The following is a 24167-nucleotide window of genomic DNA, read 5'->3' as shown; positions in this document are numbered from 1 at the left end:
GCCCTTCCCATGTGTCCGAAATCGTGAAGTACGGAGTACCATATAACGGCCCTTAGTGACGTGTGTGTGTGTAGAGCGTGAGCGTGAGTGTGTGTTTATCATTCTCCCATGCTGGTGTAGTGCTGTGTTGGCAACATCTGTTTGCAAGGCACACAAGAATTCTTTACGAGCATGCACAGGTTAGGAGGGCAACAGCTGTGTGGAATATCCCCAATTGACCTAAAAAAGAGCACAGAAAGGAACAAAATTCCCAATAAATCTTTTATTGTATTATATTCTTGAAGATGTCCTTTTTACTGGTATTTTGCAATCAAAACAACAATTTCCTTTTCCCAGTATAAACTGACATTGTAATTATCTGTCCCTGACCCTGATTGTCATTTGTCCACTGCAAGAGAATCATCTGCCCCGATTAGATAGCAGTTTTTTAAGCCTTGCTGTTGTTTAAGGCTGTATTAATTCAGATAACACTGTTCTCTGTTAGGATGCGTTTTAGCTGTGGAAAATTGTTTCTTAGAATTCAAGTGAGATTTTGCCCCCCCCCCCCCCCCCACACACACAAACATATACATGCACTTACACACACACACACACACACACACACACACAGGGGGGGGGGGGGGTTGGTCAGCTGTGTTGAGCAGTCGAGCTCCATCTCTCGTGGAATGTGCATACCAGCGCTGGCCACTGATATTTATAACACATGTTAGTCCCCTTTCATTTCTTTCTGAAGGAGCACTCTCCCTCTGCCTACCATGTAATCAGGCCTTTGGATTGGCTCCGGTTGGTTCAGATCCTCAACATGTCAACAGCACCGGTAGCCCAGCGTGTGATTTGCAAGGGTGGCTCTGAGGGGTTTACATTGGAAGTGGCGGTGGGAATGGCAGGGGGCCAAAATAGAGGCCATCATTCTCACTTACCCAGTCACTCGCTCACTGACTTAGTCACACAAATACATGTGTGTTTCTACGAACACCATCTGTACTTATTTCTCTGTCTCTCTCCTTCATCCTTTTGTAATGCTGGGGGATCAGGCATAGGAGTGGAAATAGCACGGGACCCCATGATTCCACTAAATCAAGATGCAAGATCAATTTGATATCAGAATTCTTCAATCTATTCTAAGTTTGTGTGATGCATTGGAGTTCCTGATATCTCTATTCCCTCAGTTTCCTGCTGTGGTGCTCCTCTCTCTCTGCAGGACAGGGGTACCCATGGCACAGTCTGTCCCAGTCAAAGATCTGGGGATGCCTATTTATGGAGCGATGTGGCTAAGGTATCAGGTTGACCATGGGTTGTCAAAGTGTGTTTGGAGCATGAGTGAGACTGTTTTTATTTTGTCCTGACTGCGCTCAGTGGGACGTGACCCTCAAACTTGTTAAAACTACCGCCTGTGGGCTAGTCTTAAACTGAGGCCAGTGCAGGTGACTGATCTCCTGCATGAATGAATGAGAGGAATCATGCATATTGTGGTGGCCAGCATGATGTCTGGATATCAGCTGAGGGAATCAAAGCGATTCGCTCCTAATGACTATCCAAGATTTCCTCAAAACGGCTGTAGATTTGCCACTAATACACACCACATCTGTGCCGACAACAGCCCCAGGGTGTGACCCCATATAAATGAGATCAAACCTAAACAAACCCAGCCCATCATACTTCAGCAGTGGATGAGTGCTAAAGAAATCAGGGGGAGTCGTGGAGCTGGGCTCCACTCCGCTCCCTATCTGATCTGTGAGCTCCTGAGCTGGGGAGTCTCTGGCCCCGGGCCCCCTATCTTCCTGGCCTCGGCTCGCGCCAGCGCTCCACTCCGTTGGCTGCGTTTCTGCTGGATCCCGTTCGCCAGGCTAATAGGAAGCGATGAGGCAGCCACTACGACAGGCCTCCGCTTCCTCCCCACATCCGCCGCCAGGGAGCCGGCCCAAGTGTGGCCTCGGTCGCAACTAATCACGGCCTCCCCCCAGCCCCCCATTACCCGCGCAGCCTTCGGAGCTGCTAATTCACACGGCCAGGCCTCATTGTTCTCCACTGTAGTAGACAGAATTAGATTTGTTGATTACACCTCTCTTGGATTTGTGTGCTATCAGGGAGGGTGGGAGGGCAGTGTGTATTTGGGGGAGTAGGGTGGTGGGGGGGGGGGGGACTGCTGTGACCTAAATCCTCCCTCAGTAGCCATAACAATATTGGAGAGGGCAGTTATGCTGCAGGAGGAGGGGACTGGACAGTGCTGAGGTAGACATTTCCTCATAATCTTATGGGCCCATATGTTGTCTCTGAGGGACAAAGGTCCCCACTGGCTGGCTAACTGTCTTGCATTTGCATGGAAATCCATAAATGCAGCACTCGCAACGGCTGGATTGCGGAATCTGCGAAGAATGCTTTTGGAGTATGTGGCTTGTCAGAGTTTCCTCTTCGGAGAATAAATAACTGCCCCCAATAAAGATGAAGTGCTTAGGCCTAGGAGAGGGCAAGAGATGGTAGACAAGATACAAGAGAGAGGGAGAGGGTGTGGGCAGGGGAGAATTCTAGAAGAAGAAAAGAGAGGTGGGGGGGGGGGGGGGTCTGTGGACCAGATTGTGAATCACTGTTTATAGTGGAAGTTTGGGGAGAAGGGGGGGGGGCATCCATCCTTTAGTCAAGCTGAGCACCTTCCAGCCAAGTGTGGGCCAAACGCCAACCCCCCCTCGCTCTCCACACGTCCCCTGTGAGAGGAGCCATTTACTGCCACTGATCACCAGCGTGAATTTACTCTGATGGGGCCAGAGGCCCACAGAGAGACAGACTCTCTCTCTCTCTCTCTCCCCCCATCCTTCTTCTCCTCTTCTTTCATTCTCCTCTTTCTCACCCTTTCTTACCCACTCCCCTCCTTCCCCTAGCCTCTCTCCCTCCCTCTGCCATTGCTGTGAGAGAAATGATCTTCCTTTGCCGTGTACTGAAAGCCTCCTTTGTTTTGACACGTACACTCAGTAAAGTGTGTTGGTGTGCTTTGCGCTGTGAGCAGGCTCATCATGTCAAAACAAGGTGACATTTTAAATTCCCCATTATCGGCAGGATGTCCCTGGCTAGACCCCTGTTGTATTAGCGAATGCAGTAAAAGCAGTTCTCAGGAAGGGGTGATGGATGGAGTTTGGATGCTAGGAAGACGACTATCCCTATCCCACAATGATAAATCTGCTCCCTCTGTCATTTACCAACTTGTAATTTAACCTCGGTCTTGTTCTCTCTTAAATATGGAAGCAGAAAATAGATAGAAATTGCAGTGTTGGTTGTTTCGGCTGGTTCTGGCTCTAACATGACTGACTAACTGACTGAGTGCCTGCCTGCCTCCCCCTCCACCGTACGTGCACTGGCCAGATCCGTGCAGTGAGTGATCGCAGTCCCCAGCCCGTTACCTGCATTTTGTTTGAAATGGCAAGGATGAATTGACTCGCTGCCCTGGCAACTGTCACGACTGGACCAGACGTGGTGTGTTCTTTTGAAGACTGTTGTGAGTGGCAGCTCCAAGCCCTCAGGTGATGCTCGGCAATGAGAAGGGACATCTGAGGGCGGGCTCTTGTATCCAAGCAGCACCTCACACCATGTGGCTCCGTGCTGCAGCGGAGGAGGAGGTTTGTTTAACATTTGTTGTGCAGAAAGCCTGAAGGTCTGCCCAGATGAGGCAGCCTGAAAGTCAGTCACAGTTCAACTCCTGTAGAGCATTGGCATAAACACACTCTCTTTCTCACACACACACACACACACACACACACACACACACACACACACACACACACACACACACATACCTTGTCCCCTCTTTTTCCCTGTCTCTCTCCCTTTCTTTCTCTCTCTCTCTATCTTCGTTGCTCCCTCCCTCTTTGTTTCTCATACTGTTCTCTCTTTCTCTTGCTCTCCCTGAGGACAGTTTTGACCAGATCCTGTCCTGTACTGTGAGTTGCTCTGGGGTTGGCTGGCTCCAGGTAGAGCCTGTCCGAGGCCTGGCAGTGTGGTGTGCCTGTGGCATGGCTCCACGGGCCCCAGGCCCCTCCTACACCTTCCTGCAGCAGAAAGCACAGCCTTGTGGTGTCTGGCCAGGGTGCAGGGCAAGGAACACAGGCCCTCTTTTATCCAGCAATCCCCTGCCCCTGCTCTGGCCTTCACCACTACTCTCACAGAAAGAGAAGGAGTGAGCGAGAAGGGGGTGAGCGAAAGAGAGAGAGAGAGGGACGTGGGGGTGGGTGGGTGGGGGGGGGGGGGGTTCACAGGGGAAGAATAAAGATACAGTGAAGAGAAGGGGGTAGAGGGAAGAAGTGGGGAGGGAGGCCTGTAAAAGTGTTGGGGCGCTATGTGGGGGAAAGGGGAGAATAAAACGTAGTGAGAGACAGGGAGAGGGGGAATTAGCCAGAGTGGTGTACCGAGCTGGGGTAGATGGAGAATGTGTAGCAGGGCCTCTGTGGGTGGGAGGCCAGTTGGGGTCCGTCCAGCCAGCATTCACAAACAAACACATAAATAGTAAGGTTGACAACTGAGGGGCAGGGGCTAGAGGAAGAGTGGCATCGTCGGGGTGTGAACGGAGCAGTTGTGTTGGATGTGGACTTCAGGAGGTGTGTGTGTGTGTGTGTGTGTGTGTGTGTGTGTGTGTGTGTGTGTGTGTGTGTGTGTGTGTGTGTGTGTGTGTGTGTGTGTGTGTGTGTGTGTGTGTGTGTGTGTGTGTGTGTGTGTGTGTGTGTGTGTGTGTGTGTGTGTGTGTGTGTGTGTGTAACCAAGCTCTCCTGAAGGTGAGCAGAGAGACTGTAGCCGCAGGACGTTTTGCGGAGGAATGTCAGTGTTTGGCCCTTTAACTTTTAACCCCTCCTGGTGGCTGGCGGCGCACAGGCCCAGGGATTGACTCCGGGGTCAGCAGGTCAGCGTGTCCTGTTCGATGGAGCCTCCGACCCGGGTTGTATTTATAGCACCTAACTAGTCTGGTCTGCACCGGATCCTCAGAAAATAACATGCCGTTGTCCATGAAAGAAGATAATGTGTTTTTGCAGTGCTTCTTCAGTATAGGTTGTTATTAGGGGATATGAAGGCAAAATGGGTCGAATAAACAGAACTTATGGACAAGTAAAAGGTTTAGTGGAGGTTGTGAAAAAAAAAAAACTCAAGACCAACCTCAGTCACGTGAGTTAGCATTGTTTTATTTCTCACCATCTCTTTTGTACATCTAGAGATTAAACCGTGAACTAGACGTTCCAGACATGAGGGCTTTTTGGCCACGTCATGGTGCGTATAATCTAAAAATGAATGCGGTGTTGTCCGCCTCTCTGGTATCTCGGGAGTTGTGTTCTTGGCCGGACCGGTTACGTCACGGAAGATGTTTCATTGACTTCCAGTACATTTGTGCAGAGAAAAATGAAAGAGTGAGTTTTTCCACTTGCTGATGGCCAGCTAGCATTCCAGGAGTTGCTGTGCGCTGAACCCACACATTCCTCAGTAGTGTGTCTACTGTAAATACTGGTAAAAGTTATCCTCAAAGTATACAGTGTATGTGTAGCTTACCTTTTATCTGGTGAGTGGTGGACTCTATATCTCCAGAAGCCCTTCTTATTTGATCACTGAACATTCCTTAACTCTTTGCAGTATTTGGTCATGTGAACCCTTGTTCTAACTGGGGTTGAAGAACGGTCTAGCATCTGCTCCTGGTGTAATCGCACATGTTAAGTACAGTGTTGCATGTTGGACATTGTTTTGCATGCAGGCTAGTGGGGTGAACTGGCACGCGTTCAGTTCTGCTCTAATCCTCGTGATGCGCAACAGGAAAGGGGTCAAGGGGAGAAGCTGTGTGTGTTTGTCAGTGTGGTGTTGAGGTGTAGACAGGTTTCTGACTCATCCTCACGGACAGAGCTCAGCTGCAGCCTGGGCCATGCAAAGAACTTTCCCAAAAAAATTCCACCAGCTCCCAATCCACCTAAAATCCTTCATCTACCAGTGCCCTCATCACACATACACACACAAGGGTGCACACACACACACACGCACACACACACACACACACAGTCTCACTCACATGGCTTAAAAGCACTCTACATACGTTTCAATTAGTTGAACAAATTAGTGAGTTGACTAGAAAGAGTTGCCCTAAGCTGATGGAAAAACCCCAGAGCAATGCACTGATTGCTTTAGGGTTTGCACTCTGTTTGTTTTTGTCCTCTCTGGATCAAGTTGGAAGCGGCTACCCTACTTTCTCTGATTGACTCTGGGCCCGTCGCGTGGAGAAATCACAGGCCAGTGAGGCACAAGCAGTGTTGATAGATGTGGAGTGGTTTTTACTCTGAATGGAGAATGTGTGGAAGTTAAATGAAAATGTCAGTTGTAGTATCTAGTAGGCTGATGGTATGGACATTGCAGACCAGTGAATGTGAAATTCTTTCTAAGATTTCTAAGGGAAAATATGTCAGCCAAATACATCCTCTGTTCACTCACCTCCATGTGTGTGGGCAGTGCACCGGTGACCTGTTTTTTCCTACAGTGCAGTGTGTGTGTGTGTGTGTGTGTGTGTGTGTGTGTGTGTGTGTGTGTGTGTGTGTGTGTACTGCTTTGAGGGTGGCGTGTTTGTGTGTCCCCCTCCTGTGCAGTGACGCAGCAGAGTGGATCAGTTGGTCAGTAATGTCTGCCTGCATGAAGGCTGCGGCCAGGTAGTCTCCTTAAGCCCTTCCCCTGATCCCTATTAGCACCCTGTTCATCTGCCCACAGACTCTACCTCTCCCTCTCCCTCACCAGCTGTCCAGCTGGCAGCCAAGAACAAGCTGCCACGTGTGGCCAGGGCCATGGGGCTAAATACCCATGTGTTTGTTTGTGTGTGTGTGTGTGTGTGTGTGTGTGAGTGAGCGAGAGATAGTCATGTTGGCTCTGAGACAGCGACGTGTGTGTGTGTGTGTGTGTGTGTGTGTGTCAGGGTTGAGCCTGTGGCGTTCACACCAAGAGAAACAAGAGCATGTGAATGCACCCATAGATTCATTCAAGCTCTGGCCTGAACGATCCGTTTCCCTCCAAGGAGCCTGTGCTCTTCAGACACCGGCGCCAACACACGGTGCAGATCTTAACGTGTGTGTGTGTGTGTGTGTGTGACACCGGTGCCAACACATGGTGCAGATCTTAACGTGTGTGTGCAAAAGACGCAGGCATCAGGGATGGGACTCTTCTGCAGTGCTCCTGGTGTCAGAGAGAGAATGCAGCTCAAACTGGTTCCATGTGACCGTGATTAGAAAGATTGCAAGGTTGCTTAATGAGATTTGAGTGGTTTGTTTCCCGTTTGTTTTGGAGCGTTTATCACAGGCGCTTGGCATGTTAATGATTGCCAGCGCTGCAGTGTGTCTCTCTGTCTTTATCACTAGGAGTGGCTCCTGTGCGGGGGTTCACAATGAGCTCATTGCGTAATGTGTTTGTGTGTGTGTGTGCGCCGGTGAGAAAGTGTTGTAGTGAAACTCAAGACAAAAAGCCACCTCCTGCTTAGATGGAGGCAAGCCTGAACATGGAAGGCCACTGAGCACACTGCCACTCACTCCCCGCCTGTCTTGGTCTTCTGTTACTCACTCCCCTCTCCTCTCTCTCTCCCTCTCTCTCTCCTTGAGAGCACCCAACTGGTTTAGAGGGGCAGTTCGATCTGTGTGCTGCTCAGGCTTGAACTGCTTTTCTTTCCCCTTTTCCTTTGATTTTTTTTTCATTTCATTTTAATGACAATGAAGTGTTTCTCATTAAAGCTGTATTTTCTTCTCACTCACGTGCTCTTTCTCTCGTGCTCTCTCTCTCTCTCACTCACCAGCGCTCTCTCTCTCTCTCTCGCTCTGAAATTCTGCCACCATGCGTTTTTGGCTGAGGTCCCTCTTGTTCTCCCCCCCCCCCCCCCCTTCTTTCTTTTTCCCCCTCACTCCTCTTCCCACCTTGCCTGCTCTTACTGGTTCCCCTCTCCCGCACTCCTTTCAAAGCTTGCCTCGCGGAGCCCTGTTCTCTGTAAACACTGTAAAGACTTCTCTGCCAGAGGAACATCTGTTCCTGTGTAATCCGGCCCGCTGGATGAGCCTTGATTGGTTGACCCACTAACCTGCACGCACGGCCGGTCATTTCCGGGCGTAACGGACAGGGAAGTGGGAGCTAAGAAAGTCGATCTCGCGCGCACGCTGAAGCCGGTTTCACCGACGCTTGCAGTGTTGTGGCGGGTTTGAGGTCAGCGGAGTCGCGCCCCGGTGACCCGTTTATAGAAAATGAGCGGGGACTTTATTTCCAACTGTCTCTGTTGAGACTGCCTCCTAACCACTGTCTCTGCTTATGGAAATAAAAGAAAAGGTACCACTGAGCCAAGCAAACCCATGAGGCCGTCTCTTATGATAACACTCTTGTCGGGAGAGTTTTTAGAATGAAGTCATAGAAAGGGAGGTTATCAGGTGACCCGTCTGTAAGGTCTTTATCGTAATTACCTTTCAAAAGCGGAGACTTGGGAGAAGTACACGTGCCCAGGGAAATGTGTTTGGTGTCGCCCCTGCAGTGGGAATGTTTCTGAAGCCACGCTCATTTAGCTGCGGAATTGAGCGATCGCCGCAGACGATATCACTGCTTGGCTGAGGCCAAACGAAGCTGTTTGGAGGGCAATTACCTGTCGGCTTTTGGCAGGGGGGAGCACATTCTTCACAGGAATAGGAATAGCATGAGGCCAGCGGGTGAGAAAGAAGCAGAGCGGTGTGACTGGAATCTTGCAGGAGGAAGGGCTCGGGAGAGGGAGCTAACCTGTCACACCCTTATTCTTTTGCAGATTTATAGTTACCCCGCAATTGTATTTGGGGGTTGCTATTTACTGTCATCACCGTAATATTTGCATTTGCGAAAGATTTTATTTAACTCAGTCACAGCAATTTAACCACAATTCCTGAGAATTGTGTCAGCCTCAACACATCCAGAGCATGGGCCCGGAGGAAAGTGAGTGAAAGAAGTGAGACTTCCAGTACCAATAAAGGCGCATACACACACACACACACACACACACACACACACACACACACACACACACAAACAAACACACAACTCTTGGCTCATCAGTCTGGCAGTTATCATGTCTGTGGCTCCACTGAGAGGGATCCTCTGCTGGAGGTTATTTACACCCGTGGCTGCTGGAGCATTCCTGCAGCTGGCTAATGTTTAACACCAGTCAGGTTGGGGTGGGCCTCTACTCAACACAAAACACTTGCTTTCTTTGAATCACTTTGACTGGGTGTCTCTCTCTCTCTTTCTTTTTTTTTGTGTTGTAATGCTTGTCTGTCTTATATTCTTTCTCTCGCATCACTCCTTACGGTCACCTCTTCTCTCTTCACACATATTCACTCTCTCTCTTTCTCCCTTCCTTGCTCCCTCCTTCTCTCCCCCTGATTATTCATGGAAAGATTTGGCTGTCGAGTTGTTTTCAGGCTTGTCCTTTTTCATTATGATCTAAAGTAGCACTAAATCCTCACTGGCCCTTACCTTCAAGGCCAAGACTAGAGCAATTTGAAATCGTTTTAGCTCATATCTGAACTTGAGGTTGTTACATTTGTAACTCTTTCAGCCATTCTTCTCATAGTTCTTTCCATCATTTTCTTGCATAAAAGGCATCAATGTAAAACAAAGTTTGCTGCTGAGCAGACTCAGCTGGATAAGGCTTTGCTTTGAAAAAAAAAAAAACAACGGAGCCTGCCCTTGCCAATACAAGCCAAGCTGTTTTTAGTGCATACAAAATACACTCTACATTGCAAACAGATGGCCCACTGTGTAATTTTCTCTGAAAGTCGCAGGGTAGAGTTCCAAACCCCAAGAGTAGTGTGCTCTTGCTACATAGTAATTAGTCCTTCATTTAGTAGAACCAAACCCTGCAGCCCAGTGAAGGTAGAGGGTTTCAAAATCCCGCCCCTTGTACCCAAAAAACACAACAACACACACAAAATCGCACACACACTCTCACCTATGCTTGAGTGTGGCTTCACTCTGGACACTTTTGCCACCTGTTGCACCAACCTACTCCTTTTTTTCCACCACTGATTGTTTATAAACGAGCAGAAAAGAAAATTCAGGGAAAGTACATGGTTGTCCATAAGCGCAGTTTAGGCAGTGGGTCTCGGGTAGGAAAGCACTTGTGGCGGCTGTGGCAGCCCATGTAGTATGTGTAAGTACGGGCAGTTCATTCACATCTCCACCACAGATATGTTTCCCTGACACCCATTACACCCCCAGCCATTTCTCTCTGTCTCTGTGGCTCACAGCAGATGAGGCTGGCTTCTCCACAAACGCTCATTACCTCCAGGAACCCGCAGTGTTTTTCCATTCATGACTAACTGCTAGTAAATGGCTGAGGGGCTTGAAACATGAGTAATGCAAATATCTCTCCAGCCAAAGTATAGATTTTGTTAATGTAAACCATGCCCTGTTCACAGCCCGAGACCACCATTAAGATGGCATACGATATGGGCTGTACATTAAAGTTGGCCCGCCATCCTTGCAAAGACTGTCAACATGTGTGATCACCTGTGTGGTATGATGTAATGTGAAGCTCATCGCCAAATGATGTGCATCTGGGTCCTTAGAGGTTGCTTTATTAACTGTGCTCTATGGTTACTGTACAAACGGTTGAGCATTTGCAATGTAACAAGGACTTACATCCTTATTTTTTCTCTCTCTCTCTCTTTCATGTGCAGTCTAAGGCTGATGGACAGGCCCTCCTGTCTGAAGCATACCGCCGGTGCAATCTCATTGAGAGCGATTACTTTGGCCTGGAGTTTCAGAACATGCAGATGAACTGGGTAAGACGGACACACCACCTCACCTCCACCCTCGGGTCCTCACACACTTACTCCTCTCTCCTTTCCTTCTCATGTTGACTTGAAGCCTCCATGACACTTAATGATATACTGTCATCCCTGCCTGATCCACTGCTGTTCGGATGAGATTCATGAATGCCTAGGTTGACAATATCAGTTTCTTCAGTAAAGTTTCTCACAAATAGAGCCTACATTGTTTAAACATGAAGAAATTGTCAGAACTCGGTAATGCAAGCCTTTCAAACAAGAGTGAGCATGATGAAGGCTGAAATGGGGGTGGGGGTCGATCCCTGGCAGATGTGGGGCCCACAGTTCAATGAAGGTCTACATAGGACTAGAAAGAGTTGACATTTCCCCCAAAAGGCTTATTTCTGCTGGACTGATTTAGAAATGCAGCACCTAAGGCTAGTAAACTGTATGGGTATATGCTGAAGGTGAGTCCAATGGGGCTTGAAGAGCCTTTGGGCGTTTTAAAGAGACCCTCATGCCGTTATGTTCTGATAGGCATGCCAACAAGGCCCATAAGCTTGGCTGGTTTAAGAGTGAGTGGGTATGGAAAACCTGGGCGTTGCTGCTCGACTCCAAGCGTAACTGGCGACATGGAGCAGTTTCACCTTCACATATTTCCCCCGTGAAGCAACATCCAGTTTCTTGGAAAAACTCGTCCCTCCACCCACAGATTGACAGATGTAGCAGGGCGCGGCTCTGGAGCGCGGAATACTGGAGGAGAGGGGCAGTCGTTTCAGGTGGCGCGGTTGCCTTCATGAGCTGGTGTTTAGTGAAGGCTGTATTTTCATTAGGCCAGCGCGAGAAGTGAGGGCGTCTGTCAGCATCTGCTTGGAGCAGCGAGTGTCTGCTGAGGGGTCGGAGGTCGTCAGGTGTTCTAGAGGCTTGGGGGGGGGAATGAGTGTTGCCTCGTGTCCCGCTCGCAGAAGAAGCAGCATGGAAGAAGGGAGAGGGGCGGAGATGTGGTGATGGAAGGTGCATTCCTCCCTCAATTGGGCCCAGATGTTCATTTAAGGGGTGGGGGTGCTGAGCACGAGCTGCTTTTCAGCAGTGACATGGACCCATCTCACATCCCTCCACACGAGCGCACCCATACAAACACACACACTAGCGTGTGCCCACCACGTACTTTGCATAAACACATAAATCCATAGACATTCAAATAAGTGCGTGCACTCTTTATAAACATACTCCAACTAAACTGCATATAGTTACCCACTCGCACGCAAAGACACGCGCACACACACACACACACACACACACACACACATTCCATGCATACTATGCCAGCATTTTTCTATCACGCCAGCATATTTCAATCTCAAACACACTCACGCAAGCAGCCAAGCACGTCACACTCACATCTGTGGCACTCTCCTTGTTTTTATCACCATTTTCAAATGTTCAAACGTTTGGCATCGATCAGCGAAAGCGAGGAGGTAGCCAACAGCGCAGGCCTTCAGCTTTAATTAGACCAGATTGTTGCAAGGCTAATCTAATTGTGCATCTGATTTACAGGTATGGTTGGAGCCAACAAAGCTTGTCGTCAGACAAGTGAGAAGTGAGTGAAGGCACTGAGCTGGCCATTATTATTTTTCTTCTTTACACACCATGTTTGGGCAGTGATGCCAGTGATTCACTTTGTGTGTGTGTGTGTGTGTGTGTGTGTGTGTGTGTGTGTGTGTGTGTGTGTGTGTGTGTCTGTGTCTGGTTGGATCTAGGGCCCATGAACACACTCTTCAGACTCTCGGTTAAGTTCTTCCCTCCAGACCCTGGCCAGCTACAGGAAGAGTACACCAGGCAAGTGATGTGACTTTCTGTCGAGTTGCCCTAGCAACCCTAACCCTCTGCTAGAAAAATGATTCTGTGTGGGGCATGCGCTCCAGCTTTAGATGATATTTACCCTATTTCAATATTGATTATTGTATTTCCCCACAGGTACCTGTTCTCTCTGCAGATGAAGAGGGATCTGATGGAAGGGAGGCTCATCTGTACAGAGAACACTGCTGCCCTTCTTGCCTCCCACCTGGTGCAGTGTAAGTATCCAACCCTTAACCTCTCCCCCTCCACACACACACACACACACACACACACACACACACACACACACACACACACACACACACACACACACACACAGAGAGCATTCCAGCAGATAGCCCCACTGCAATATGAGAGGTGATTTTTTTTAAAAAAATTTTTTTTTTGGAGCAGGACCATTTTCATGATGAAACACTTCAAACTTGCATGAAATATATTTTTGAAACATTAACTAACAGTGCAAACGGAGTAGGACTTTCTGTCGACCGGTGCTGACTCATTCACTTTATCAGTATTCTCCGTTGAATCAACACTCTTGACTCACTTCCTCTCTCTGTCCTGCTGACCGCAGCGGAGATCGGTGACTATGACGACGTGGCGGACCGAGAGTACCTGAAGGTGAACAAGCTGCTGCCTTATCAGGAGCGCGTGCAGGAGAAGATCATGGAACTGCACCGGCGACACCTGTAAGACCCTCCGACATCATTGCCACACCCACAAACAACTCCACAGCAACGCAACAGACATCATAGCCACACCCACAAACAACTCCACAGCAACTCAACAGCTCCTGCTATTGCCATTTCTAAGCCCCTCCCATTCAGAAGGACAGCCAGAACACCATTTAATTGTTGTAAAGGCTTAAACTGACATATTTCCCTAAACCCCTGTCAGTATTGTCAATGCTCCTCCCGTTTCCCTCGTTCATGTGTAGGATAAATGCAAACCAATCCAGCATATGTTTATAGGCCCCCTCAGCCTTTATTCCACGATGTACAGTACGTGCCCAAGAAACATCCTTCAGCTTAGATCTGATGCTACAATATATAGAATCATAGATCAGCAGGTATGAAGTTGAAATGCTACACAAAGCTGACGCCTACTATGGCACCAGTAACCACCGTGTAGTTCTCCCACTCTTCTTCCTTCCTCTTGCGCCTCCACACTCTCCTGTGGCTGCTTATGGGAGGGGTGTGAAGGTCGAGAATATCTTGATTTTTGAAAGTTCGCTTTAGTTCAGTGGGTTCCTTGCACAAAAGCATGAACATGCCAATGTTCCCCAGGAACCTCTCTCAATCCCTCACTCACATTTTTTTCTATTCAATTCAAAGAGTTGTTTTAGTGGCATGACAAATAAGGCATCTGTATTGCCAAAGAAGTCATACAAAGGATAGGGAATACAAGGAACGAGAAATCTAAATCTCGATGTGTAGACTTGCATAGACATAAACCTACACAGAATACAGATATTTAATAAAAAAAAACATACACACTGTGTATGTATACATGTATAGAAACATTAAACATATTTACATTCGCACTCTGCATCCTTCTCTCTCTCTCTTTTCTTTCACTTTTGCTGTTCACCTCCACGCCTGCCTGCTCCTCTCTCTCTCCCTCTCCCTCCCTCTCTCTCGAGCGTGCTATGATTTAACGCCACCATTTGTAGGAATTTTCCACAGCATGCTGGATGGGCCATAAATGTGGTATTTGTACGCGCTGCGTGCAGTTGCCCTCTGGGCCGCTCCGTACTGCCGCTGCTGCTCGAGAGCGCTTGGGCCGCTCGGCGCTGGACAGAGATCACACGCAACAGCCGAGTTACTCTGCTCTCTGCTCGCTGCAGGTTCACACGCGCCCTCTCCAAGGATTCTGGGAACTTGCTAAACTGCTGAGCACCTTTTTGAAAAATGGATGTTTCTCTGGAACGCATTTCAATTGTGACTTGTACTGGTCACAACCCGGTTGTTATGCTGGCAAGCACGTGTGTGTGTGTGTGTGTGTGTGTGTGTGTGTGTGTGTGTGTGTGTGTGTGTGTGTGTGTGTGTGTGTGTGTGTGTGTGTGTGTGTGTGTGTGTGTGTGTGTGTGTGTGTGTGTGTGTGTGAGGCCCGATCACGGCTGGAAAGACACACAAACACGGATTAGGCATGCATAATGGCAAGCAGCTGTTGTTCATGGAGGGCTTGTTTCGGTGGGCGGTTTTGGTGGGCTTTGTAGTGCTCCAGTCCTGAAACCCAAGAATGAAGATCTCCCTCAGCACAAGAAATAGGAGAGGACACGTGGACCACGGCGAACTAAAGACATAACAATAAATATAAACTGCACCCGCATTGCCTAATAGTTCTGCCCTTAGCCCACAGTGCTATTGCATCCAGTACTCCAGCATTTCTCAGAAGGCCTAAATCATGTGGCCAGCTAGAGTGTAGTGTACATGAGTGAGTTAACCTATAGGCAGCTCTCCAACTGTCTGTCTATATATTTATCTGTTTTACACACAGCTTTAACCCTAAGATTATTTTCTCACTCTTTCCCCTCTTGTTTCTGACATCTCATCTTTCCCCTCTTCCAGAGATGATGCCTCAGCACACTCACTCACACTCTCTCTCTCTCTCTCTCTCTCTCTCTCTCTCTCTCTCTCTCTCTCTCTCTCTCTCTCCCCATCTCCCCTCCCTCCCTGCCTGCCTGCTCATGTTGGCCATTGCGTAGGAGGGCAGCAGGCCGGCTGGTCCCTGGCCCTGGCTCTAATCCCCTGGAGTTCCGGGCCGTTGATTAGCCATACGGCCAACGAGGGCGGGAGGGCTGGGGTGGGGGCTGTGCTGGATGAGGAAGGAGGGGGGTGGCCTAAGGAGATTTCACAGCTTAAAGGATGAGCAAAATTAGAATGCACTGATGATGTGGAACACTGCCAGTGCAGCCTCCTAGCCAGCCCATTAGGCTTGGCCCCAGTAGCAAACATTTAGATGATTGGGTGGCTTGAGTCCCCCCTACACCGTGTTTGGTTGTAATCACCGCAGGCTTGCAGACAGTGCCTGTGAAAGGAGGAGGTTTGGGGAATGGGAGTATGGAGTCACAGTAGGGAATCCAAGAGGGTTAAAATGTGACTTTAATCTGATTGGAAATCAGCTGAGAATTTTTTCTTTTTCCAGGAACGAATGAATGAAACTGAGCTACACTGTACAGTGGTGGTGTTTTTGTTTTTGTTTTCCCAAGTACTAGTGGGCAGCTGCAACTTTTTGATGGAGATTTTAAAGTGGCCATTCATTGCGTGTTTCCCCTCTGTAATGTGATTACACCAAAGCCACGCCATGTCAAGTTTACTACTGCATTCATATTGAAGGAGCTCTTAAAAGCTAACAAGAGGGAAATCACACCCGTTTCAATGAAAAGAGGGATACAAAATAAAAATGGATTCTTGAAATGGTGTGAAATGTTTTGGCACAGTTCCAAATTTCAGGCCGCTCATTCTGTCTCTCTTCCTTTCACTCGCTCTCTCCTTTCTTTTCTTTTTTTGGACTTATTTATAGCACTCACTCACCATCTTGCTCTCCTTGTGTCCTGCAGTGGTCAGACCCCAGCAGAGTCGGACTTCCAGGTGCTGGAGATTGCGCGGAAGCTGGAGATGTTTGGCGTGCGGTTCCACCCAGCAGCCGACCGCGAGGGAACCAAGATCAACCTCTCCGTGGCTCACATGGGCCTGCAGGTGTTCCAGGTGAGGCGTGTGCTCCCAACAGGCTGGTTGTGGTGTGTCCGTTTTGTGATGGAGAATTCTCCTTCATAGGTTCACTCACTCATATAATATTAGATCACCCATATCCTTTCATATCCTTTTCTAATTACTGACTATTCTTCAGGGCAACACGAAAATCAACACCTTCAACTGGTCAAAGATCCGCAAGCTGAGCTTCAAGAGGAAACGGTTCCTCATTAAACTCCATCCTGATGTTCATGTGAGTTGTAGTACCTAGTCGATACTGTCTCTGATGTCCATATGTAGCTGATGCATGCATGTCTCTGTTCCAAAACCCTTCAACTACTGAGTCAAGAGCACAATCATACTAGCAAGCAGTACATAGATGAAACAAAATGAATCAAAAAGGTCATATCGAGTTTTTCTCCATTGCACACCATATGCTTTCATTTCAAGCACTCATCAAACGGTTGAAGAGTTCCTTGCTTATAAAGTTCCTGCAGAGCATTCATGTTGGCTTTTTGGTTCCCTCAGGGCCCTCACCAGGACACGCTGGAGTTCCTGATGGCCAGCAGGGACCAGTGTAAGATCTTCTGGAAGAACTGTGTGGAGCATCACTCCTTCTTCCGGCTGCACGACCAGCCCCAGCCCAAGGCCAAAGCCATCCTCTTCAGCCGAGGATCCTCTTTTAGATACAGGTGTGTGTGTGTGTGTGTGTGTGTGTGTGTGTGTGTGTGTGTGTGTGTGTGTGTGTGTGTGTGTGTGTGTGTGTGTGTGTGTGTGTGTGTGTAAGTAAGTAACGGGAGCACCTCTGTCTGTGTGTGGAGTCATGTTTATGTGTCGTTTGTGTCTGTCTGCAGCTATAGGTTTGTTTGTTTTTGGTGTATAGACCTGTGTAACATCTGGCTGTTTTTGTTTTTGGTGTATAGACCTGTGTAACATCTGTCTGTTTGTCTCACGTTTGAAGTTCTCTAGCAGCACTAACAACATTAAATATTTTCTCCCCCTCAAATCCCATTGTCACTCAACACTTTTTGTGTTGGGGCAGCGGTCGCACTCAGAAGCAGCTGGTGGAGTACGTGAGAGACAGCGGAGCGCGAAGGACTCCATATCAAAGGTGTGTGTGCGACTCAGTGGGGTTAGGGGATTTCATGATTTAGGAATAACTTTGTTGAGAAAGGGTTGTTGTTGTTGTTGGTGTGTGTGTGTCTGTTTGGCTTTTGTATAGTGGGCATGGATAGACATTTCCATTTCAAGTGTTTAGCAGACACTGTGATCCTACAGATAGGGGGATACAGAATCCAAAGTGGGGGGTTGTGCAGAACTGTGTGGGATTGTGATGGCAGGTGGGTTCATGGGGATTGTGGTGGGGGGATGGGTGTGTGTTTGGATGGGATTGGGGGGGGACCTGGAGCTGTCTCCTGCGCCTCTGTCTTTGGTGTAATCCCCGATCTGACGGCTTCTTTCTCTCTCTGACAGGAGGAACAGCAAGATCCGCATGTCTGCCCGCTCCCTGGCCTCTGATTTTCCAAAACAGGTCAGTAGTGAAGACCTAGAAGAAGTGACAATTTGTGCTCTTACTCTCTCACCTCTATTCTGTTTGTTTTGTTTTTCTTTTATTTAGAGCTATACCGAACCCCTCAAGACCAACCCCTTTTTAAATCCCACATTGTTGTTTTCTCACCTCTCTCTTTCCATCCTTGTGTCTTTTCATTTTATTCTGTCCATCCATATATCTGTTCCTAACATGACTTATCCATACTCCATCTCCATTCACTGTCCCCCTCCCCTTCTCTTCATGTCTTCCCACCTCTCTCTCTGTCCTTTCCCTCCTGTAGAGTCTGTCCTTCAACGACAGCCTGCGGCTCCCCGGTTCGCCTGGTTCGGCCACCGTCTCCTTCCACTCCTTGCCGATTGGAGGTGGCTCTCCCCTACGCCAGGAGCCCCAGACTCAGCTGCAGCCCCACCAGAGCCTGCCTGCCTTCCAACAGAGCCAGCAGTTCCAGCACCACCAGCAGCAGCAGCCTGCCCGGCCCCCCAGCCCCCCGAAGGAGGACCCGGTCAACGCCGCCACCTCACCCCCGTCCCACTACGCCTTCCAAGGTGCCACTAGTAACCGGGCGACTGCAGGAGACTGCGGCCCCTCGTTTGTGTGTGTAGAGAGTAGCCTCTCCTGTCCCCTGCAGCACATCTCCCAAAATGGCAATGAGGATAGCGATTGGGGGGGTGGGAAGGGGTTGTTGGGTCGGGGGGTTGGGGTGATGAGTAGTGCTGGGGTGGGGGAGAGGAAGGGTTATTTAACACCTGAGAGTTTTGAGGCGGAGCTGTTGCGTGCCCGGCAACCGTCTAGCCCCGGGCACTACCCTCTGGCCGCTGCACACCTGCAGGTGTCCGAGGAGTACATCGACGACGACCCGGCCGAGATGTCGTTCTACGCCGGTGGTGCCGAGGCCTACTCATTCGGCTTCGACGAGCAGGTCGGCCGCTTTGCTTACCTAGAGGAGGACGAGGAGGGGGAGGATGAGGAAGAGATGGGGAGGGACATGAATGGCGACGGCAGCATAGACCCTGGCACAGCCGAGGTGTACGGCCTGGGCCTAGAGGACCTGAGCAGCGGCATCCAATATGGCGTGAGCTCTCACGGCCGCTCAGAGACCAGCTCACTGGTCAACAATCGTTCCGAGTGCAGCTCGCTTGACCTGCTGCCCCTAGCAGGCGACTCGCTCTCTCTCTCCTTCCCACTCGGCCTCTCCGGCGGCCCTGACTCGTCCTCCTCCCTCCGCCTGCCGGGCTCAGAGAACCTGTCGGAGGCCAGCTCCATGATCAACTTCCCGGCGTGTTCTGTGCGCTCGGGCGGCAGCTCGGCCGTGCAGTTCGGCGAGCTGGTGGAGCAGCTGGAGCAGCTCAGCTACCCGCCGACGGCCACTGAGGGCTCTGACAACGCCAGCTCGGCTTCTGACTCCGACTGGGGCTCAGATGCCGGCCTGCCCCCCGAGCAGAACCTCTTCTACGCCAACCCACTGGCAGGCGGTGGAACCGGGGTGGAGGGCTTCCTGCTGGAGTGCCACAACCTACGGGCGCTGGGCATAGGCGAGCCTCCGAGCCCTGGCCATCTTAAAATGTAGCTTGTTTACCGTGTCAGAGAGGGAAGACCTCACTGAACCTCCCCCTCCCTCCCTCTAAACCGGCAGAAACACCATCCCTGTGATGAGTGGCTTTGATCGAATACTGACTGTACCGCCATGGGTCCCTTCTGAAATGCTGAAAATGACTCGGCACTTAAGTGTGACTCACTGAATGGTTGCTACTGTTAACAGTAGTAGTAGTAGTAGTAGTAGGCTTACTAGTAGTTGCCATAGTTATAATAGTCTAACCTTTCTGCTTTTTCTTGCTTTCATACTCTTTCTTAAGCACTTCTTTCATGGTTTTCTGGTTTACGGACCCTCTGCTTGGTTGGTTGTGATTCTTGCTCTTGTTGTTTTTGCCTGTGGGAGGATGGGGTTGCTCCGTATTTACCCCTGCAGCACTTTCTAAGTCATGACGTTTGATGGTAGTTTTGGTGGACAGTATTCTCGAGTCAAGGACTACGTGATTATCCCTTGCTCAGTTGCTAGCAGGGAATTAATGAAGTGCCTGTAGTGAGAACACTTCAGAGACAGTAATGGTCATTGGTACTTTGTGCTTCTTTTTAGATGTTTTTTAATATTATGCTCTTTTTAACCTCTAAGCACCTCTTTGTCTGTTGACACCCATTCAGTCCTCTCTGAATAACTTATCACTCCTTCTCAACTCGAGATTCAAGCTTAAAGTCTATTGTGGTGTAGCTTTTTAGCACTTGTAGCATTGTGTATGTGTGAATGTGGTTGGTGGTGGTATATGAAGATTATTTTCCAGCCTGTGAAGGAATATTGATTTGAGTGAAAGGGTTTTTTCCCTAGTATTTACATGAATGTGTTCTTTTTGTTTGATGACAAAAGACAATGTAAGTGATTTTATTTTAAATTTATGTCTGATGTGCCAATCAAATCTTAATCCCAGATCAACGGCTTTGGATGTTTTGTCCAGTTTTTGAAACACTGACTTCAGTGATTTGTTCTTCATAATCTTAAGCAATGAAGCTATGAATTTCAAAAGGAACAGTTAGATGATAAGCTCAGCCTAACTGTTGCTATGGATCTTTAAATGAACACTAACCTGGTCCTCCAAGAGAAGTATACACTCCTCAGTCATCTTGTTCCACCCTTCTAATAGCCATGTTTTTCCTCAAACCTTTGAAGGAACATCAAATACAAAGAAAGGCTGGAACCTGATCCTTTCACACGGCTCAATTTAAGAGCGCTTTTATTATGCTGTTCTACTCAGGGCTTAGTTTAAATTGCGGGAAGCCGGTGCTTATTGTTGAGCAGGGGTGCGAGTTTTGGTGATTTCCAATGCTGAGCAGCAATCCAGGCCAAAATTTGGTCGAGCCTTAATCCCCTCTTCAGTGATTTTGTTGTGAGGCATTCGCTCCACACTGACCCCTGCTGGTCAGGAGCTAATCCTGGCACTCCTGTGACCCCCCCCCCCTCTAAGAGTCTGTGGCAATACATTTTGAAGTTGCCCAGCTCAAGCATATATGCATGTTGTGGTGCTTAACAATATGTAGTATAGGTACATATATTGAAGAAGCATTCACACTTTTCTGGCTGGAATTTATTGTGAGCTCCCTGGGACTTGGCTGCAGAATGGCCTGTTTAAAATTCCAGGGCTGTAGCCTGTCTTGCAGCAAGTTTTAGTGGAAGAATGTAAGCCGTATAGTGAGCTGAGCCAGATCAAGTGCATATGCTGTCGGTACCTCTGCTAACAAAGCGAATGTAACGTAGAGCCCAGTATGTGAAGCCAATGGGGATTTTACTGCCATAGGTTTCATGTACAGCAGTAAGATGGAGGTCAGTAGGACCTTATGGAAGAAAAATGACGTTGTGGGTTGGACAAGTAAACAGTATATTTTGCCTCAAGCAGATTTGTTCACAACATGAGTGTCTGTGAACAACTTAGAATACCTAGCCCATGGCAATTTAGTGTTTTAGCTAATATACATTTTTATGCTATTGATTCAGGTACTGTAAATAGAATCTAGCTTTCTAGCACATAAATACTTATAACCATATACCCTATCTCGTGCCTTTTTTTTAAAAGCAATAAATCTTTCATGAGCACTTCAGGATCTTTGCAAAGCCTTCAGCCTTAGATCATTGCACTTTTTGCATCAAGTAGTTTGGTGAAGATCCCCTTTCCACATGTCTGTACTGTGGTTGTATGCATTCACAGTCCGTGTGTGTGTGTGTGTGTGTGTGTGTGTGTGTGTGTGTGTGTGTGTGTGTGTGTGTGTGTGTGTGTGTGTGTGTGTGTGTGTGCGCGCGCGTTCGATATGAAATGGAGTGGTGCCGGGTACGCCAGCAGTCGTAGCGCTGTTGTTTCTGTCCGGCCGCCAGCCCACAGGCATGCCGATTTGGTTGGTGAGGTTCTTGGCTCTTCTGGTCGGGAACGCTGATGTCGTGCCATGGTACATGGAGTGCTCCTGACCCTTAAGGAGGGGAAGGAGAGCCAATGAAAGGGTTTTTGGGGGTAACTGCTAGCAATGCTTTTCGTTAGACAGACTGATGTCATTTCCTCCGTTGCGTCTGCCCAGCAATCTCCTTTTTAATTTCCTGCCATTTTAACCTGCCTGGGACTGCCAAAGGGTGGTTTATGCCCCTACTCTTGGTCTCTCTCTCTCTGTATCTAATGATTCAAATCATTGTGTGTGTGTGTGTGTCTGTTCGCGTGTGTGTGCGTGCATGCTTGCAAGCGTGCAAGTGGCAGTGGAAGCTTTTATGTGCTGTTCTCATCCTCCTTTTCCCCTGCCACTATTTGACTCCATTCTCTCATTCGGCCAAAATATTCTCCAGGGCGGCCTTTCTGACATTTTGAACATTACTGGCAGGTTGATGATGGACTGGGCAGCTTCTTAAGCGGTGTTGTTGTGCACAGAAGGCAACTAGAGCTGTGGATGTTTGGCAGTGATGAATAACTATTGACTGCTGTTCAGATGATGTATCTCAGTGAAGGTTGCACGAAACTTCAACAAGATTAAAAAGTTGCTCGGTGTACCATCAGCTTTACATTTCAGTCACAAAAGATGAAATCCCTTCTACACTATGCCGCGGTGTGTGTGTAAAGGAACTATTTTGTAGCTTAAGGTCAGGAGTCAAATGGACTAATGTGTTGAAACTTAATTTTCTTAAATGAAAAGATGTCAAAAAGAGGCAGCACGAACCAGAACAGTCTTTCTCATTGTCATTTTGAGAGACGGCAAACGCTCACCCATCTCGGTGTGGAATGTGTCCCCACCCTTGTTGCGAGTCCAGGCGGCACCTCTCTACTCTCACAAGCGAGGATGGGGGACGGGACGCGTCTCCACTGCCGTCTGCCCCGCTCCCTGTGGGCGTGTGGGGGGGGATGTGGGGGTGTCGGGAGACAGAGAGGTGTCCGCCCAGCATGCTCCCTCTGGAGGGTTCTCTGCAACTCTCTTGAAGGCTTCTGGTCGGCCACCTGTCTGTCTCCTTCCTTCTCCCTCCCTCCCTCCCTCTCAACAGTCCATCATCATAACCCCAGAGTCCACCGCCACCATTGACCACCATTCACCCCATCCCCACACACCCTTGCTTGGACCCCCTGCTGGAGTTGACTTCAGTCCAAAGTCTGTGGACCCTTTGAACCCGATCACCCCCCTGTACACACAGGCGCGCACACACACACACAAATGCACGCACACACACACACACACACACACACACACACCAGACACTCACTTAAACGTATACACCCACACCTCACCTCCCTTCCCCTCCCCCGTGTCCACTCTCCCGCTGGTTTGTCACCAGGGCATTAGAGCAGGCTTAGCGTTGGGTAATGCTGTAACACACAAATGGTTTTAAGGGAAATCCTCTTGTGGCTCTGAGGCATTTGTTTCAGCTGCACCTACACTTCATTACATGACACAAAATGACAAGATGTCCAGTCGATTGACTACCTGTTGATTTTGGGGTTTATGTGGCAATATGATTTAACTGCACACACACAAAAATGAATTATTTGTGTTAAATTCTCAAAGCCATTTTTAAATGTTAGCACAGTTTCAATGAAAAACAAAAGTTTACATGTACAGGTCATATTACCTGGTGGTCTGTTTTAGCAAGTTACAGGATTTAAAATGTATTCAGCAACAGACTGAAAGACAGCACTTGTCATTCATTGCGTGAAACCTAAGCTTGTTCCCTCAGTGTCCTGTTTGCTGCAGGATCAAAGCAAGGTGATCTAAGTGTCTCTCTACATTTGTCCTCTCCTGCTACCCTTACTTTAACACACTCCCTACAGTTACATGTAATCATCTGGCAGGCGCCTTTATCCAAAGCAACTTGCATTTAAAGTCATTTGAAGCTTATATACTGAAATGGCATCCCCCCCCCCCCCTATCTCCCTCAAGAGGGTCTAACTGAGGTCAATAATGTGATTCCTTGGGTTGCGTCCAAAAAGGAGAATGGTATGTGCCTTTGCCGGTAAATCTCACTTCTAACTGGAACAGGAGGAGGTGGTAAGACTCCTGTTGTCAGTGCAGACCTGCAGGTGTTGTGTGCTTTACTGAGGAGAGTAGCTTTTGGGTCACCCTTGCTTTGATTCCAGTCTCCACCTGCGCCAACTGTCATTTTTATATTTTGGTTTTCAGGCTTGTCATTATTATTTTTATCATGCTCTGACCACTGATCGTAAGGCTTTTTATGATTTAAGAATTAACAAAAAAGATTTTTTTTAATTAATGTAATGATTACTAATG

General features: G+C 48.6%; 1 protein-coding gene across 4 annotated transcripts in view; it reads left to right on the top strand.

The window, feature by feature from the left end:
- farp2 (FERM, RhoGEF and pleckstrin domain protein 2) overlaps window positions 1–24167 on the top strand; it is a 47964-nt gene that overhangs the window by 7533 nt on the left and 16264 nt on the right. For all 4 annotated transcript variants that reach the window (XM_031575558.2, XM_031575559.2, XM_031575557.2 and 1 more), the window contains exons 3-13: window positions 10677–10781; window positions 12324–12366; window positions 12527–12605; window positions 12744–12841; window positions 13198–13312; window positions 16186–16333; window positions 16476–16571; window positions 16847–17010; window positions 17361–17429; window positions 17792–17849; window positions 18151–18415. In XM_031575558.2, the coding sequence (XP_031431418.1) occupies window positions 10677–10781; window positions 12324–12366; window positions 12527–12605; window positions 12744–12841; window positions 13198–13312; window positions 16186–16333; window positions 16476–16571; window positions 16847–17010; window positions 17361–17429; window positions 17792–17849; window positions 18151–18415 (1240 nt within the window). The remainder of the gene's footprint in view (window positions 1–10676; window positions 10782–12323; window positions 12367–12526; window positions 12606–12743; window positions 12842–13197; window positions 13313–16185; window positions 16334–16475; window positions 16572–16846; window positions 17011–17360; window positions 17430–17791; window positions 17850–18150; window positions 18416–24167) is intronic.

The sequence above is a fragment of the Clupea harengus genome, chromosome 10, assembly GCF_900700415.2.
Source record: "Clupea harengus chromosome 10, Ch_v2.0.2, whole genome shotgun sequence".
NCBI classification, from domain to species: Eukaryota; Metazoa; Chordata; class Actinopteri; order Clupeiformes; family Clupeidae; genus Clupea; species Clupea harengus.
Note: the sequence above shows the minus strand (reverse complement) of the source record. Positions and strands in the feature narration are given on the sequence as shown.